General features: G+C 40.2%; 1 protein-coding gene across 1 annotated transcript; it reads left to right on the top strand.

The window, feature by feature from the left end:
- The first annotated feature begins 4,109 nt into the window (after window positions 1-4,109).
- On the top strand, window positions 4,110-6,215 carry LOC126393232 (zona pellucida-like domain-containing protein 1). Its single transcript, XM_050049223.1, has one exon. It carries the CDS (start codon window positions 4,199-4,201, stop codon window positions 5,357-5,359), a length of 1,161 nt encoding a protein of 386 aa, XP_049905180.1. The 5' UTR covers window positions 4,110-4,198; the 3' UTR covers window positions 5,360-6,215.
- The last annotated feature ends 13,331 nt before the right edge of the window (window positions 6,216-19,546 follow it).

The following is a 19,546-nucleotide window of genomic DNA, read 5'->3' as shown; positions in this document are numbered from 1 at the left end:
GCAAATTAATTATTTTGATTAATTGTGCAATATATTTGACAGCATTTGTTTTGTGATGCTATTTGTTTATGACATCTGTCTATAGACATATGTTTGTTTTATATTTTATTTTTTATTTATCTTTTTTATTTTATTTATCTATTTTATTTTATCTTATTATTTTTCTTAATTTATATTTTGATTTTATTTCCTCTGTCTGAATCGTCATAAAAGGTCAAACACATATCACCATCCAGTACTGGAAAAAGTATTCAGATATTTTACTAAAGTAAAAGTAAAAGCACTGAAAGCAATCAAATGGTTTTAGCGAAATGGTATTCGCATCAAAATATACCTCAAGTCCCGCTTTACTAAACAATGTGTTTTTCTTATGTTCATGTCCCCTAAAATATTCGACCTTGACCTGACTTGTGTGTCTGTGCAGACTTTGTCACTACAGAGGTGTTTTCACATTCTTTTACTGAAGGACACAGTGACGTCTGTGCACTTCCCTAAAATCAGAGATCCAAGCGTACGCCAAGCAAGATAGATTGAGGACATCACTAACACGGAAGCCAATCAGTGTCTTATAGAGGAAATACATACCGACAGAGAAACAATGTTAGCATCCAAAATGAAAATCAGCAGAATGGTTTTTTTTGTCTCTCGTAATGTGACAGACAATATTACTTAATTCATTTTTATTTTTTTTTTATAATTTTTTAAATTGTAATTACTTTTTAATCTTATTTATTTATTCCATTTATTTTTAAGATTTTTTGGGGGCTTTCTGCCTTTATTTGATATGACAGCATAAAAGGGGAAGAGTAAGAGAAGCAATGACATGTAGCAAAGAACTGGTGGTGGGTTGGAATTGAACCCGTGGCTGCATCAAAAACACAGCCTTTGTACATGAGGTGCCTGCTCTACCAGGTGAGCTAGTGAGCGCCCCACTAATATTCAGTCATGATAACAATTATTTTTGAACAAAAACAACCTAACACAATTATCTCAAGAAGGCTCAAATAACTACTTAGTATATTTTAGTAAAAACTTTGAATCAGAAATTTTATTTGATCATGAATACTTCAAGAAAAAATTAAGCATTTGTTGGAAAAGTCAATCAACAAAATGTGGGACACATGGACATTAAAATGGAAGGTTCAATATGGAGCAGAGAGAATGAAAATGAATTTGCTGTACACCTCAAGATTGGACCTAAATAAATGTACACAGTGATTTTCCACTAATGTCAACATCTCAATATCAAACTACACACACAGAGTATCAATGCTGCTAAAGTAGGCTCTATAACATTTCGGCATTATATCCTCAGTCAGTGTCCTCTACTGTACATACACAAAGGCTGCAGGTGTCCTGTTATCACGTTGACATTAAGAAAACTGGGTCATAATGCAACGAGCAGTGAGTGACAGGCTCCGTCTCTTTGTGTGTCCAGAATAAACCCACACTTTATTTGCCTTCTCCATTTCAACTGTTCCATTTCACATTATTATATCACTGACCTCTGACCCAAATCTGAAACACAGGTCTGTACATAAGTAAATGAATAATTTTTATTTTGGTTACATAAATCTTGAGAAACAAAGATTATTTCACACAGAATTTCTCAGAGTCACTAACTGAAAAAGGAATAAGCTGAAGCCCCAGTCTTACTTTTGCCGATCCTGTGTCAACCAAAGGATAACCCACAATAGCAACAATACCAAAGAAAGGAAATAAATAAGTTAATAATTAAATACATTATACTCTAAATTATCATCCTCAATTATTTTACTCTAGAATCCGTAATCATTTTACATTTTAAGGCTTGTTTTTAAAACTCAACAGAGAGCAACATAATTTAAACTTATTTAACAACTTGTTTTATAGTATTAGATTTAGATAGTTTCCGTTTAATATGTTCAATGTGTGGCTTCCAACATATTCTATGATCTATAATCAAAAAGTGTTTTATATACTCATTTAATTTCAGCATGATTTAAATTCAGCTTTATTTCACAATTAGCCAAATACCACCAAACTCCATACATTTTGTTTTATTTTCATTTTGTGAGAACTTAGAAGCAAACCATTTTTTCAACATGATCAGTTCCCGTTCTCCTGTTTTTATTAACTCTTTCATGTCCTCACCTGAACAAAATACATTTGTATCATCACCAAATGTTACAAATTTCAACATATTAGATACCATATAAATATCATTTAAGGTCCCAATACAGAACCTGGTGGAACACCACATGTTTCTCTTCTAAGATGTGATTTGGTATTATTCATTTTTACATACTGACACCTGTTATTTTAATAACTTCATAACCAAAGTTGTGCAACACCTCTTATACCATAGCATTCACATTTCTGAAGAAGGAATGATCGATTGTGTCAAACTCTTTCTGTAAATCAATAAATATACCCTTACAGTGTGCTGTTTCCTATCTACTGCTGTTGCTAGATTTTCTACAAATTCCATCATTGCTAAGGGCCTTAGCAATGACACATATCCTTGACAAAATTCCCTATTTTTGTTTTTTCAAGTAATGCTGGATCAGTAAACTTCATTGGGCTACTTTAATGTATAGGTCTGTGTAATGTAGTGGGATGACAGCACTATGTAAAAGCATGTTGGCGTTTACTACCCTTCATGTGTTGCATGCTTAAAATGACAACAATGGGAATTAAAAAATGGACGGTACAGTTTCCTCATTGGCAAAGCCTTTTACATTAAAGTATCTTTAGTATCATGTATATATTTAGATAGTATGTGCTTGGCTGGTCCAATGGGAAACTCCCTTCAATACATCCAACAGCTTAACATAAAATATTTCATTAAGCAGTGCAAGTTATGCCATAGTGAGTAATGTTTTGTCCCATGTTTACTGGATTGGCCATAAAGGCCTTTACACAGCGGGACATGACCAATAAACAACACAAAAATGCAAAATACCCGCCAGTGAATATTTCACATCATACGTAACTGTTCATACTGGCAGTGATACAAATTTGTGACAATAAAAGTTTTTTATGTAAATACATTTGCTGGTAATGCTTTGAATTTGAGACAACTATCGGTATCCTATTGATTCTATAGTTTGGCTTAGCCTGGTTTGTTTGTTTATGTAAGTTTAAAATATTATATTTTATTGTTTATAGTTCAGTGCAGTGCCTGGTCTCTGTCAGGATCCCCTAAGAATTACTATCTTTGTCTCCTGCTTGGATTCAGTTACCTTTATAATACACTGCAAGATCAACTTGTCCTTTCATCACCAGCCTCTGAATATATGCTGGCAACAAAAGCGGACCAATAAATGCTGTGTAGATACATAATAGGCTGCTGCGCCTCCCATATGGGACACTAATATGAGGCCACTCCCACACAAAGTGTTGATACAACTTCTACTGTATACATTAATATTTTGATAACTTTCCACAGTATTTTGCCAGAATTGCGGTATTTTTAATTCAAAATAACGAGAGTGTGAGTTATACTTGTAGAGGGAGACGCCATGATCCAGAATTTAACAAAAAAGAAAAGATTAGAAAGAGCTGAGAAAGTTTTTCTCCTGTCACTTTATTGATCTAAAAAAACCCACATCATGATCTCTTTGAGTCTGACCACCAAGTAAGCACCAAGTTTTGTTGTTAAGGACAGATTATTGAAGTCAGATTAATGTCCTGATAAATAAGGAGCACACTGATTGAGTCATCCTTTGGTTCCTGCTCTGTTGGAGCCAAATTAGGTCATTGCTGAAGCTACCGGGGCTCAAACCGGATAGAAGAACCTTTGCAGCATTGTATGTTATTCAGAAATTCACCTCATGCAGTGTTATGTTCACTTACTTCATGAAGGCTTAGCAATAGAGGTCAGGGAAATCTATATTTTAAAGCATTCTCAACAAAGGAGCAAGGCCATTGTCTTTGTAAAAGTCAAGACAGCAAGATGCTTCAGGTTTCAGTTGTTGCCCTTAGGATATGGTCCAGACTGAAGCTCTCCTACCTAATACAATGCAGTTGTTCACAAATAGCAAGGTGCTTGACCTTGTTTTGGACCAATCCCAGAGGACACACTTACCTATAAAGACCCCCGAATACAGCCCCAAGACTTCAAACAGACAGAGAAGATCTACCAGCCCTCAGCAGCAGCAGAGTCAAGATTTCAGCAGAGAGATAAACAAACCCATAGCAAAGCTGAAGAAGAACAATGAAGATTTTTTTACTTTTACTCTCCGTGATAGGCAGAAGTAGTCAGCTAGTGTTGAACGACTGTGGGTCGGAAGCAAGACGGCCGCAGGTTAGCGACATCGCAGTGCAGTGCGGCACTTCATCCATTGGTTTGGCGATTCAAATCTGCCCTGTCATCTACACTGGCTACAATGAGACTCTGCTGATCCTGAACCACATGTTGGAACCGACCTGTAGAGCAACCCTTGATGAGTCTGTGAATCCACCTGTTGCCCGCTTTAACTTCCCACTAAATATGACCCATGCCTGTGGAAGCATATTCAGGACCACCAGTGCTGCTGGGACCGGTATCTTCTCTGACTTCTCCAACATCCAGACGGTCAACATCAGTGGTGTTGTTAGGTCTATCGATCCGACAACAGGCACGATCACTTACAACGCTGAGCTGAAGTACTACTACTCCTGTGCCTATCCCCTAGAGTATCTGATCAACAACACCCAGGTCGATGTGTCGGCTTCATCCATTGCAATCAAGGACAACAATGGTAGTTTCATCAGCACCTTGAGTATGGAGCTGTTCACTGACTCCAACTACACCCGACCGCTGGTCATGCCACAGCTTGGGATTGAACTGAGGACCAGCGTGTATGTTGAGGTCAAGGCCACCAACTTGACAGGGCAGTACCACGTCCTGCTGGACCGGTGCTACGCCTCCATCTCCCCACTGCCCTCTAACTCCAGCTTCTTCAACCTGTTCGTCCCCTGCTCAAAGGATCAGTTCACCACCATGATTGAGAACGGAGACAGCCAGAGCGCCCGCTTCTACTTCCCCGCCTTCCGCTTCATCGAGCAGCAGAACGAGACTGTGTCCACCTACTACCTCCACTGCATCACCCGGCTGTGTGAGAAAAGCACCTGCAGCACATTCAAGCAGTGCAACAACAGAAGGAAGAGGAGCCCCCTGGACACATCTGCTGATGGTATAGCCCAGACCTACACCATCAGCTCTTCAGAGATCGTCACCAAAACCGACACCAACGAATCCAAAGAGAAGCCCCTTTCTGCCGGAGAAGACAACGACTCTGCTGTCGGGCTCGGTGTGGCTGTTGGCATCCTTGCCTTTGTTTCCCTTGTTGCCCTATGTGTTGCAGCTGTGTTTTACAAAAGGCTTAGGAACTAAGGAGGCATCCATGCTCTTAAATGCAGAGTACTGGCCTCAGACCTACGGGTCACACACTTATTGAGGTGTACTGTATCTGTGCGCTTGTTTTACTTCTCTGGTGGAGGACAGCCGATCATTGCATCTGTTGGAAGATCTTTGTGTGTCCGTTACTGTAGCTCTAACTGTGTATCAGTCCTGGAAACATAGATGGGAGAGCGGAGCATCTTTAGAGGATTCAGTAGATTTTGTTAGTGTTAAAAATGACCTGTTTCCCAAATGGAAAGAAAAGCTATAAGTGTTAATGCATGTCCGCACTTTGTAAGCTTTGACAAAAAAAATAAAATAACAATAATAATAGAGAAAGAAAATGGTAACTGGAGGGAAAATTAAAAAAAAAAAAGCATCACAGAAATCCCAGTCTTTATATGTGGATTGTTAGGTGTGTGGGGTATTTTGAAAGTGAAGTCAAAGTACCTTTCAAAGTATTATGTCTAATTTATTGAATTCCTCTCATTTGCTTTTGAGCAAATAAAACTATGAAACTGAAAATGCTACACTGCCTGAAACAAGAATCTGTGTTTTTCATTGATTTACTATAATTCACCTTTACACCAGTCCATTAATCAAGTCCACAAAGCACCTTGGGCCCCACCACCTTTGTGTTAATCACCTGCAAACACACTCATGTCATTATTTCACTAATGAAATACTGAAGTGTGGGAACAGTGTGTTGTCTCATGAAGTGCCATTTCAAGAAAGTGACTGAAGAACAAACTGTTTTCCTTGTTTGTTAACCATTTTGTGATTTGTCTTCATTTCTCTGCATTCATCTGCATGATATAAGCTAGTGAAAATAAAAATAAATGGATCAACTTTAAGAGTCTGTTCTTTATTAATGTATTACATGTGTTTAACTGTCAATGGAGAGGTGTCAAAGTATGTTATATGAACATTATTCCTTAGTCTCTGTGACATATTAGGATGATTTTACAACTACTTGCTTTAGATTTCTTACATATAGCTCCTCTAAACATCCAGAAACGTCAGGGAAATTAGTTGTTAGGAACATCCCTGTTGCCAAATTATATTTGACGACCTTACAAATACTCAATAACAATACCTGAAGAGTTTTATTGTCATAAAACTACTTGTTTGTCTAAAGACGGCAAAAGAGTAAAAGCTTGAGCCACAGTACATGTCCATCCATCCATCCATCCATCCATCCATCCATCCATCCATCCATCCATCCATCCATTCATCCAAATATTACTCTCATCCTTTTGAGGGTTACATTCTTTGCAGGTCACCAGTATCTTACAGGGCTAACCACATACAGACAAAACAAAACATTCACACTCACCCTCACAATTCAAAGACAACAATTCACTGCATAATTTTGGACTGTGGGCAGAAACTGCAGCACCTGGAGGAAATCCACCCAGACACCGAAAGAACATGAAATCTATATATTTTTAACTACAAGCTGTGATAAACTACGTATTTATCTATCTGTGACAACATCAAAGCTGCTCCGGGTCGTTAGACTCCAGAGAGTATTTCCTCCTCACCCTCCTGTGTGAAAGAGTTTTCTCGGCAGGCCTCAGACCCCCCTAAAGGCCAGTGTATATGTCAGAGGAGGAAGCTGCCTGCCTATCTGGATGCACGGGGCAGTATATCTCTGACCCCACTGGGCCGAACCTGCCCCATCTCTCTGTGATGTGCTCTGAGAGTGAAGCATGATGGATGGGAAGAAGATGCCGAACACCCCCATGAGAGTTATTTCAACAGAAAGGTTCTTTCTGAGCTTGTTTTAGGTTTTTTTTGTAAAAAGCAGAATGTAGACAGGTTGCTGTCAAAAGCAGAAAAGTGTACTGTGTCTATCTGTGACAACATCAAAGCTATGACAACGTCAAAAAAATGTCTGCAAGGTCACTGTTTGTTCATTTGTTTTCTGATGTCTGTCCAATTCTGTGTTGTTTTATTAATTTGTGTTGTGTTGTATTGTTTTGCACTTTATAGCCACTTTAATGTACCTGAGCTGCCACTTGTAATAGTAGCAACTAGGGTAACAGCTATATAACCATTTCAAGGTATACGGTGATAGCTGGACGCTGAATCTCTTCTTTATTTTAGGTAGTTTCTAGAGGGAGCGTTTTTAAACATACTTCCATTAACAAAATGGTTTCAGGTATGAATTATAGTAATAAAATGTTCGTTCAACTAACAATAAGCCTTCCATTTCATTCATTTTCATTCCTTTAAGGGTCATTCTGACTGATGATAATATAAATTCTGTAATACTATGATACCATTACTGCACCATTAAAATCTCATGCAGTTACAACCCTAGTGGCAACCTTTCAAATGAAAAGAATGATAGAAATCCCATCATCCCCTTAAAGCTTTCTGGGTTTGCTTATATCTACCACCTGGATATGACATGGCAGCAAACTGTGACCTTTTAGATCTAAAAATGTGTGGTACGCTTTGGAAAACCACCAGGAATAAAATATAAATAATGATATAGGGATGTAACGATATGGAAAATTTGATATCTCAATTATAGTGACCCAATTATCACGGTAAACGATAATATTGCAAAAAAATTTTAAGCGCTGTAAAATGTCCAAAAAATAGATACATTGAAATAACTTCACTAAATCTTGTAACTTCCTTATCATACTAAAACGTTAACAGCCAAAATCTTACATTAAAATGAAACTTTCACATTAAAGGGGCAAGGGATTGGCACAGCAACAGAAAATTTTATTTTAAATAAACAAAATATGTAAACACATTACAGGAGCAAAACTTATTTGTCTGGTGCATTTTAACAGTCAGCAAAATATGTAAACAATTTATATATTAATTATTTATTTATTAGCACGAGAGGAAAATATATATAAAACAAAACAATGCAAGAGTAGAACACAAAACATACAATATATAGAACAGATATCACAAATGTGCAGGAGAAACCAAAAAAACCCTAAGGGCAATGGTCATCATTACACAGAATAATTCACACATTAGAAGTGTGCATGTGAGCCAGAGGATTATCTGTATGAGAAAAGGAGCGCATGCTCTCGGTCAAAGGTTAACACGGCAGCGTTTATGTTGTTTCCTTGAGCTTATGTCGAGAAAGCATAACTGGCCGTCTATATCGATTCTAGCTCGCCATACAATAACCATAATCATAGTGATTCAATCATAGTTGATCTCAATTAGCCTTACGTTACGTCGGTTTATATTAGGGATGGGCAGCACAAGCAAAAACACTATTCAAAAATCATGGCAACTATTCGACAATTTTTCAAATAATCCCTCCCAGCTCTGTTTCGTTTTGAAACACTTAGCAACATGTCCTGAGTGCCGCTATCACCACCTTCCACCATTTTTTAATTCTTTGTGTTTACACATGCTACGCATTCACACAGCGCCTGCATCACAAGACTTGAATGAGGCTGTTATTATATGTCCTGATAATCCACCGCGATAATGCAATTAATTTAAACATAAACGGTCATTCTTACCGTGTAAAAATTAACCGAGATTTACCGTAATATCGGTAATCGTTACATCCCTATAATGATATTTACAGTTTATAGGTTAAATCATGCAAACTCGCTGGATAAATACAATCCCATCATAGATCTCTCGGATACAGAATGAGCTGTCTGGAGTATCCCTCTGGTATAAAACATATTCCAGTCCATCATATTAAGGGTTCTAAAATGACATAGCATATGAGCTGACTTTGTTGTTGGGAGGTGGAGGAGGAGATGGAGGGGAAGGTGTGGCGTCTAGGTGAGATGCCTGCCACGGTACAGACCACTGGCAAACACTAGCCCTTTTTAAACAGGAGTTGTGCAAATTTGCAGGAAAGCCCAATCAGTCTTCGTTCAGCATTGGCAGTATAAAAACAAAATCGGGGAGTGCAGCAAAATGCCACCTACCTACTTTTGTCAATACAGAATGCGCCTTTTTCGGGGCAATGGGGGGCGTGAGCAAGTAACAAAACATGTAGCTCAGCGTGTGACGTAAACAGTGACATGGGAGGGAAGCCGCGGCTGGTCAGTCCTTCGGTGATTCTCTCATAAGTCGGCCCGTTCTTCACCGTCCCCGTCATCTGATGGTTAATGGCCTCTTCGTTTGCGAGGGCAAGGAGGGCGCACAATCCACCGCCAGTGGCTCGCACATGCAGCATCATCAACAGCTCCTCCCACAAGTCATCAACAGCCCCGGCCGCCTCTGTCTTTTTAAACTTAAAGGGTTCCGCCAATATGACTACCCTACGAGGTGGAAAATTGGGCACCACGGATCAACTCGCCAATCCCGCTCCGTGTGTCTAAACGCTTCCAGCTTGCCGGCAAAACGGCCCAACATTTGTGGAAAATCTGGCAGTGTAAAAGGGGCTACTGTTCGAGACCAACAAACAACAAAACGGGGTTAAAGTGACTCATCAATGCGTCTTCCAGCAGCTTTAACCACCAAACGTGGCTGTTTTTCAAACGGGAATAGTGCTACTAACGGTGGTTGATTTTTGATCACGACAGTGCGTTGCCGACCATGATAATGCCATGAATATTGGGTGTTTTTATACCAAGACATCGCTGTATTTTTAGGAGCTTTATAGCCACTGAAACTGGGTATTTTAAGCCAAAGCATCTTTTCCTAAGTTTTAATATATCCACTACCAGAGCATGTGAGCGGAGCGGGGAGCGGGAGGATTTTGTGTTGAGCGAGGAGCAGCTATTTTTTTAAAAGGTGGAGCAGAGCCTTATCTCCCGCTCCAATTTTGCTCCAGTCACTCATGCCCCACGCAGAATGCATCTTTGCACCTGCGCACACCCACACTATTTTCTTTCAAAACTATGGAGTTTACTGTGTACTTCAGAAAAGAAACTGAGAAGAGAAGCAGCGGTACCTTGGAGAACGGTCCCTAACTGCGGGGAGAGGCGAGAGGGCTTCCCCGGAGGTCGGCCGCTTAACCCGGTCCGTCTCCTCTACACTTTGACTTATTTCCACCCTGCCGACAGCGGTACCGTGGAGAACGGTCCCTAACTGCGGGGAGAGGGGAGAGGGCTTCCCCGGAGAATCTACCAAGCTCACGTTTTATTTGTGAATAGAAGATTACAGGTTAGGGTAGTACGACGCAGTTTTTTTGAGCGGAGTGGTGAGCGAGTGGAGTGGGATAAAATTTATGATGGAGCGGAGCGGAGCGAAGAATGCGCAGAACCAAGCGGACGAGCGGCGCAAAGTGACAGGTCTGTGAGCGAGGAGCGGAAATTTTCACCCGCTCCGCTCCGCTCACATGCTCTGTCCACTACAAAATAACATACAAACGGATATATCCATGGTTTGCAGAATGGTAACATTTATCGTGGTGACTGGGTCGATATATCCCAGGTCTGCAGAGAATAAGTCATCCTGTGCCTCAGACTTTAAAAGAGTTGTAAATGTACAGTCACTACTGTATGTGTACTGCAGGAACAGATAAAGGGGATAAAATGAGATGGAAAATACAGAGTTTCAGAAGAAACATTTGGCATTGTTGAACAGCCCTTACTGTAAGCCTGCCCACACATATGGGTCACTTTCACACACACCACATGGAGCAAGTTATGCACGGGTTTCATTCTAAACCCCAAACCTGATCAGATCATTATTTGCTGTAGAGACGGGCGAATCTGGAATTGAACCGTTTCCCAGAGTCATGCAGAATTTGATCTATGGCAGTTTAGCATCCAGCGAGGTTTGGCGAGGAAATGATAAGAGCTGAGGAAGAAAGAGGGTGATGGAGGGAGAGAGAGGCAGTAGGAAGGAGGCCCATTTTTTGATTGCTCTCCAGTGTATATGCATTATATATTCTATGAGATTTATTCTCTAAGGCTTTCATCGGGGGAGTTCAGTTTACTGGGAAGTCTATTTGTCTGCCCGACTGTCCCTGACTCCAGCTGGCATGTGCATGTATGCATGTAGCAGATTGAATTTCATTTATGCACAGATTGGAACTTTAGTCCAATCTCACAGGCAGAGCTGCTCTGGAGGCAGAAAATCTCATTGGCTGAGTTCAACCTCAAAGAAGAGTTTCTGGCAGAGTTAGCCCTGCTTTCACATACCCGAACAAATCTATACTACTGTCCATACTGTAAATACATGACCTATAGTGTATTCTATTCATACCTCCAGCTGTTGTCTGTGGTTGTGGTCTGTATCTGCATTATTTATTATTCATTTATTTTCCCTACTGCGACTGCTGCACATGTATACATCTAGTATACTCATATCACATTGGTCATACTGTCAATACTGAATATGTCTTAGTCTATTCTTATTCCTTGTCCTATATATCACCCACTGTATATCAGAACATCACTTCACTGCTTTCTTGACTTCTAATTAGACGCTAAACTACACTCTGTTGTCTCAGTGTTTATACTCTGTGCATTGACAGTAAATATAGTCTGAGGTGTCTACGCTGACACTCAATAACTGGTAACTAACTAAAAAAAGCCGCCCTTAGCCAGACTCTGTTATTGCTTAACAATGCCTGGTGGCGTCAAGGGGGAAACGCATCAGTACAACAGTTAAGTGGGTGTTGGTTGGGTCCAACAACCACAGCTTTTCACTCGGGAGGCCAGTGTTCGCTTCCTGAAAGATTGTAAAGCTCAACCCTATCCTTTTTTCTTAAACCTGACCACGTGCTTTTGTTGCCTAAACCCAACCCAACTTGGTAAAAGGTAACCACATGTGTTTGACAATTTGCGTCAACTTGCGGTGTTGTACCAATATAGTGCGTTTATTTTGAAAGAGACTGTATGCAAACTGTACATTTCCTGTGGAAACAGAAGTGTACTTTGAAAACAGACAATGCATGGAACAGGTAGAACTTGACACGATGTCCAAGAACTTCAAGAGACAACGCATCCAAGGTACCTTGAGCGTCATATGTTGAAATGGAAAGTCCATAACCAAAAGTTGGTATGTGACGAGGTCAGAGCGAGAATGTGTTGAGTAAACTCAAGAGTAGCAAAATTAACATTGACCAACACGTAACTGGTCAAAGATATTCTTGGTGGTGAACTGATTAACAGTTAACAGTTGGCATCCCCAGTGACCATATTTTTTATAAACATGACTTTCACGGACAGACTCATGACGGACATGTTAGCTCTAAACTAAGACTGAGGTTGGATGACGAGGAATCAGCCGTTTTCACAGCAGACATTTTGACTTGTTACTATTTTGAAGTGTTACTAATAACCCTGCCCTGATCCCCATTGTACCTAGTTTGTAACATCTTCAACATACAACGCAGTTTGCTTCATAAACATTTCCAGGCACTGGCTTTAATCACCACAAGTAATCGTTGCTTTTCTTTTGTCCTTACACTTGAATTTCCTATTTTTCCACAGCTAACAAGGTCCTAGTTTAACCATGCAGACTCACTGCATAATCAAAGCGCATTGTGGGGGCAAAAATAGGGGCATTGCGCACATATGGGTGTCTAAGTCTGGTACCTGTCCAATAGTTTTTCCCTCCTGTTAAAATCTGCTTTTTATGACTGGAACCTGAGGACTTGGCTCAGATTCCGGAGTTACTCTCTTATCCTGAAGCCTCCTTAAGGAGTCTGATCCCGTTTGATTCAGCGGTGGGAACCTCTTGCAACTGAATGCCTTTGCTGACGTCGACCCCAGCAGGATTCGAACCCTGGACCTTCCGCATGGAAGACAAGTGCTCTAACCACAACACTTGGTGATGTGACTAAAAAACATTTAAGAGCCATTTAGTCTGCATTTAAGACAATTTAATTCCTTTTTTTTAAGGCGTCACGGTTGTACCGTGGTGAGCATTGTTGCCTCAAAGCAAGAGGGTTACTGATTCGAAACCCAGGGTGGGGGTGGAGGGTACGAACCCAGGGTGAGGGAGCCCTTCTGTGCAGAGTTTGCATGTTCTCCAGTGTCAGTGTGGGTTTCCTCAAGGTACTCCGGCTTCCTTTCACAGTCCAAAGACATGCAGGTTAATTGGTGACTCTAAATTGAAGGTGTGAATTTGAGTGTGAATGGTTGTCTGTCTCTGTGTGTCAGCCCTGTGATAGTCTGGTGACCTGTCCATAATCCATGACTTTTCCAGGTTTTCAGTGACCCTGTTTTCTTAAATGTGTAGTAGAGGATACAAAATGTGGATGCTGCATCTCTGAAGTTGTTGTCAAGAGTCAAGATGAATTATTTTATTAATAATAATTGCAACTTCTCCTGTATAATACAGAACATATTTCATCAGTGATTTATGAATTTTCCTTTAGGCATGAGTGTGTAGAAATGTGACTGATTGTGAAATTTCTAAAAATGTCATGTCATATTGTTTGAAAATGTAAATGCATCATTCTGAGGTTTAAGTCAACTGATATGATTAATTTTGCCTCATGAGAGTTTAATTTATGTTATATATAAATGAAAGTGTATACATTAGATAGTTTAAGTCACAGGAAATATCGGAAAGAATAAACAACATAAGATATAAAACAAAATGCCGTAATAAAAGCCAGTAATGAAATCAGAAACCACCTGGACTTCCTGACATTTGAGTGCAGATGCTCTATATCAGCGATACGTATCCCGTGATGGCCCAATGGCCTCGCTGTGCAGATATGATAACAGCGAGCGGCCTTGAGCAGCGGTAGTGACATGATCGAGGAGCATGCTAAACATATTACGCCAGTTTACGACTAAGCAGCAGGAGGCAGGCAGGCTGGAAGACGAGAGGAAACAGGAGGAGGAAAACTTGCCGTCCATAAACAGAGGAGTGTGTGTGTATGTACGAGAATGTGTCTGTGGGAAAATCCCAAACTAATTTACTTTGTCAGATGCATTTTTGTTAAATGTTAGGCTCTCACATTTTTCACCCATGTTTCAATCGGGTCTTTCAGGGATTTGTTGGTTGATTTACATGTTACCATCTGATCCTCATAACCAAAAATAAGCAGAGGAGGAAGAAGAGAAAACATATAATTTTCTGCTCTTCTACTGTATCCCTGTGTGTTTATTTGAGTTATATTAAGCAGACTTGATCCTCTGTGTTGCTCGAGCTCTCTCTGCGTTTTGATTATTAACCTTCCTCATTGGGTGCAGATTGGTGAGAGTTGGAAAAGCATATATACAGGCGTACAGTTTCAGCTCCATAAATCTGGCCCTCCCTGCAGAGAGAGATGAAACTGCCTCCTATAGAGCTGGCATGGGCAGACAGAGGGAGCTTCATATATCATATCAGCAGCACATGGACTCCTGTGGTTCAAGTTCAAGAGATGGACAACCTTACAACTCTATCTCTCTGTGTTCATTTGTTTCTGGCTCTGTCCAAATGGACTCCCTGTCTCTCTGGCTGCTGGTCCAAGGAAGTGTACTATACTGAAACAAATGTTAGTATCTGTGCTGTCGAATATGGGATTGAACTGTTTTGTTTTCTAGATATTTTGAAATTCCTAAGCTACTATAAACTAAAATACTGAATAAGCTTTTACAAAAACTGTTGTAATAAAGTTAAATAAAGCACGTACTGTGTATATATACAGTATCTATGTATATTATACTGTATGACACTGTAGTAGTAGGAGTGTACAAAAGCAATGCAGACAGGAAAATACAGAATATATACATTCATCAATCCCACATGGCACTGATTGAGTAAACTAGCTGCTGGTCTGTCTGTCAACATGCCAAGTCATCAAGTGTCTCAGTCAGACTGTGGAATCACACAGACGTGACCCTCCAAACTGGAGAGAGATTTATGGTTCGGTTAACAGCTCAGATCTGGGATCATGTGTTTTCTATCTGATAGAGGTTTTCATTATTTTTGATTATTGACAGAAAATGAGAAATATTTCAACATTCAATGCTGCCGACCCTCAACCTCGATCACACAGCATACAGAGAGCGTTGACGGGGATCAGGCCTGGGGTCTGAAATTTCACCCACTGGTGTTTTACAGCAGTGATATTGTGTGTGTGTGTGCGTGTGTGTGTGTGTGCCAGATGTCCCCTTCATTTCTGAACAGCTGTGTAAATGTGTTCCAAGATGTTTGAGAAACTCGTGTAAAATAAATGAGCTGCAGGACAATAATTAGCTGCTCATCTCTCACCTGTCCTCGTTCACAATCCCTCTCCAAGTGCTGATAGATCAAAGTGTTTCAACTCACTGTTAGGAGACATTATTGCCTCAACATATTACTGATGAACCATCCCTACAACAAGGCCCTGTAGAGCTCATGTATTTTAATATGAAAAGAAATACCTTTTTTGACACGTTTCAAGAGTCGCTAAAAACTACAATGTGGAATAGCAACATACTACCGATCACCAGGGGTGTAATGGTAAACACAGGTCACAGCTCGGTTCATAGCCTGGTTTAGGAGTCACAGTTCAGTGCCCCGCATCTATTATGAAAATGAGGAACGTTTCAAACACGTCTGTACAAACAAACAACACTTTCCCCAAAGGCAAATGGTCACAACAGGCTACAAATCTCTATAAACAAATTCATATGTATGCAGAATCTTTAGGAGACAGGAAAAAGATTTTGGTATCGGAAGTGTTCTGGTTTCATCTGTAGTCTGTAAACTTGTAGTCAGAGTCGTATTGTTGTATGCAGCGGGTAAACAGTCTGTGTAAAGAGAAGTGAAATGTATTGGCCGAAATGCAATATCAGAACACATCAGCTATCGTCTGATGACAAGTTAGCCTTTGCAAAGATGTGTCTGTATTCGTATACAGATACCAGTTTAGAGCGATTAGCCAAAATGACCAGCTCTGGGCGAAGAAAGTCTTGGCTTGGATATCCGCTGCCTACACTGGATGAGACCGAGATATTGGCCCTCTCTTCTGGAGGCAACTGCTGTCAGACTGATGGGTTCTGAGACTGATGGGCTACAAAACTGACAAGTATCACTTATGCCAGGTTCAGACTACACAATATCAACCCGGCCGTCCTACGGTGGCGTCTCAGACTGTGAACAAGAATGAGTGTCCTGCATGATAATCCATGATTTTGTCCCATGTAGTTTGTCATAGCAGACGATGACCGACGTTGCGTCTAGGACGCCTCACAACGTCCCAAAAGAAAGACGAGCATGGAAGAACAGAAAAACAAAAATTATGCCATCAGGACTTCAAATGACAAATATCCCAAGGCTAAACATTACAGACAGGCCGGTCATGGCAGCCACAAAACACTAAAAGTCATGCCATTGAAGTGGTCCCTACTTCTCGGAGGGGGGGTGATCGTCTCAAGCGCCTTCTACAACGGGAAACATTTTGGATTTTCCAACTGAAGGCCATGACATATCCAGGCCTCAACGAGGAAATTGATTATTCTCCTTTTTATGATTATATTTGTTTGGCAGGGATCTAAACGGTGTATACATGCCTTAGATTTAGCTTAGGTTATAAGGGTATTTATTTCCTGGTATTGTCAGGGATAATGTGTTTATATGTGTACTCTGATGTTGATTTCTTTGTGTGTGTTTTCTCTTTTTCCCCTCATTTGGGTCACCTGTTTGTTCATATGCTCATGATGTCACTTCCTGGTATTACCTATACAGTTTCCACCTGTGTCCTCATGACTGATTTGTCACTCTGATGAAGGCTGTGTGCCGCAACGCGTAGGTGCATTTTATCTTTTATGTATTAGCCACTTCAAATAAAGGCTTTTTAATCTTTGAACTTCAAGAGTGCCTTGGTCACCTCCTTTTTTTGCCATAAAGACGAGCATGTTTGGTTTTCTTTTTGTCTTCCATGACTCCTTCCATTACCATGTGACCAATAGGAACGCAGAGCGATCTTCTGATGTAGACAGCTGTACGGCAACACCCCAGCCTCTTTGATATTTTCTCAAGGTACAAGGGAAAAGAAAAAATGCTGGCGTGAAATAGCAAAGGCACTTTAGCAACCCTGAGAATAGTGCCGTTAGCATCAAGCTAACAAAGAATGTTAATCCTTCATAATGGAGAAGGATGGGGTCGACAAACTTACCTTAAAATTCACAAACAGTGGCTTTTCCTTACCTCCTTTCGCTTATTATGCTAACCTCAGCAGCTGTTGCTATCGGAGTACAGCTAAAAGTATCTAGGCAGAGCCTGGCTTGTGAACTCTGGTTCAGCATTACATGCATCAGTCTATACCAGGTATTCTGCATGCAGCAGTGGACCTTGATCACTGTACCGTGACAGTTCAAATACATGCCACAGCCATACTTATAACTGACTGTTAAACAGCAGTACACTCTCACAATTTCTCTCCATATTCACACACTTCAATGCTCGACTTCTTTTTACACAGCTAACTGTGAAGCTACACAAATAATCTAAAACATATGTAAACCTCAGTGGGAATTTCCTAATTTGGATCCAGACACAATAAGTCTGGGACGTTCTCAGCAAAAATTATGAATCAATAGTTTATAAAGATTGTTATTAAATATGCTGTTGTGTCTTGCTCTGCAGCAGGGAGTCCCACGACCACACAGATCTCACCACAACAACGGATTTGTTGTACTGTTTATAAAATGCAGATGTCCATGAAATCCAGGATTACTTAAAGTGCTTACTCCCCACTTTGTTCCATGACAAAAACAACAACACCAAGGTCATGGGTGGCATTCATGTGCCGGGTGGGTTTTGCTTTGGAACGTCAATGCATGTCAGGAAAGCCCCGGGATCTTTCACATGTCAATCTCATGCCAACAGGGAATACAGAATAATAGCTGTCTGACAGATCTATGAACACAGATGTCTGTTTGAGAATCAAAGCAGCAATACAATACACAACAAAAAAAGCAGTGATACTATGATAAAATATGCCACTAAATTTGTTGTTTTCCATAAGATTCAAGAGGTGGGAATAACCAGAGGACTCACGATACGATAATATCACGATACTTAGGACATAATACGATATTATTGCGATACAATATATTGCTATATATTGCAATTTATTACCTCTTATCCAACTGCAAATTATTCCCCCAAAGGAAACTCTGTCAACACCAATTTAACATCATAAGATAAAGTTTTCAGTCTCTTTATCTAACTTCAGTCATTGTTATTGCAGCAAAATGTGATGCAAAGCAGACTGAGCAACACCGTCATAAATCCTGTCAGTAGTTTTGCATACACCTGACAAACCAAACCAATTAATGCCCTCTGTGAGGTCAGATTAATCGCGAGTGGGATCCCGCTAACTGAATGGCACCCATGTTAAAAGTGTTGTCTGTTACATTCATTTTGTAGGAGGTCTGCTGTGTTGTGGCCGTGCTGCAGCCGTGCTGCCTGCTCTCTCGCAAATGGACCTGCGGGTCGGGCAGCAGTGATCGTCTGTTAAATCGGTCTGTAAATGATATTTTGACATTATTGGCTATTACTGTCATGACATCCGAAGGTACTGATGCGTTGAGCAGGTGACAGTCTGTGGCCGTTTTCAAAGCACACTTGTATCACGCACTCCAAAAGAAACTTGTTGAACCTTTAAACAATAATTTATTTTACAAAACGGGGGAAACAAACGTTGACAAAAACGGTTCCATAATTCATATTAAATTCAAAAGATAACAAAAAAAACAGCTACAAGTTAGAGGGAATAGTGATAAAGTGGTAAAACTTGGCATTGATCCACAGCCTCAGACGGATGCGCTCAAGCGTGCAGTGCACACAAGCTCAGTTGGTAGGCTATACTATATTTTCACATTTTTAACAATGCAATTTAAAAGTTTTGATTTTTATTGATAACCTACATTTACCAACAACAAAAAGACTACATTTAGCACCAAAAAAATATGTAAAAAAAAAAAAAAAAATACTAATAATAATAAAAAAAATAACTAAATAAAAAAACTAATATCGAATACCAAATTTTCATAATGAATACCTACCCATAGAAACGAATATTCGAATATCTGAATATTTGGGTACAGCCCTAGTTGGACTGTGTTATTTTCTTCGTTCTCTCACAGTTGGAAGGTAGTTTTGTCAAACTAAGTGTGTCCAGTGTTGGTAAAATTTTCGGCAGAGCAGGTTAAGCCTTAGCTGCACTATCTCTGGATGTTGGTGTGTGACGTGAGGCCTCATGTTCATAGTTTTCCCAGAGTATTCTTATGCGGCACTGCTTGCAAAGTCCTCCTTTCCTTCCATGTTAAAAAAATCCCAAGTAAGTCC

The sequence above is a fragment of the Epinephelus moara genome, chromosome 7, assembly GCF_006386435.1.
Source record: "Epinephelus moara isolate mb chromosome 7, YSFRI_EMoa_1.0, whole genome shotgun sequence".
Taxonomy (NCBI): domain Eukaryota; kingdom Metazoa; phylum Chordata; class Actinopteri; order Perciformes; family Serranidae; genus Epinephelus; species Epinephelus moara.
This window is presented reverse-complemented; position numbering and strand designations above follow the sequence as displayed.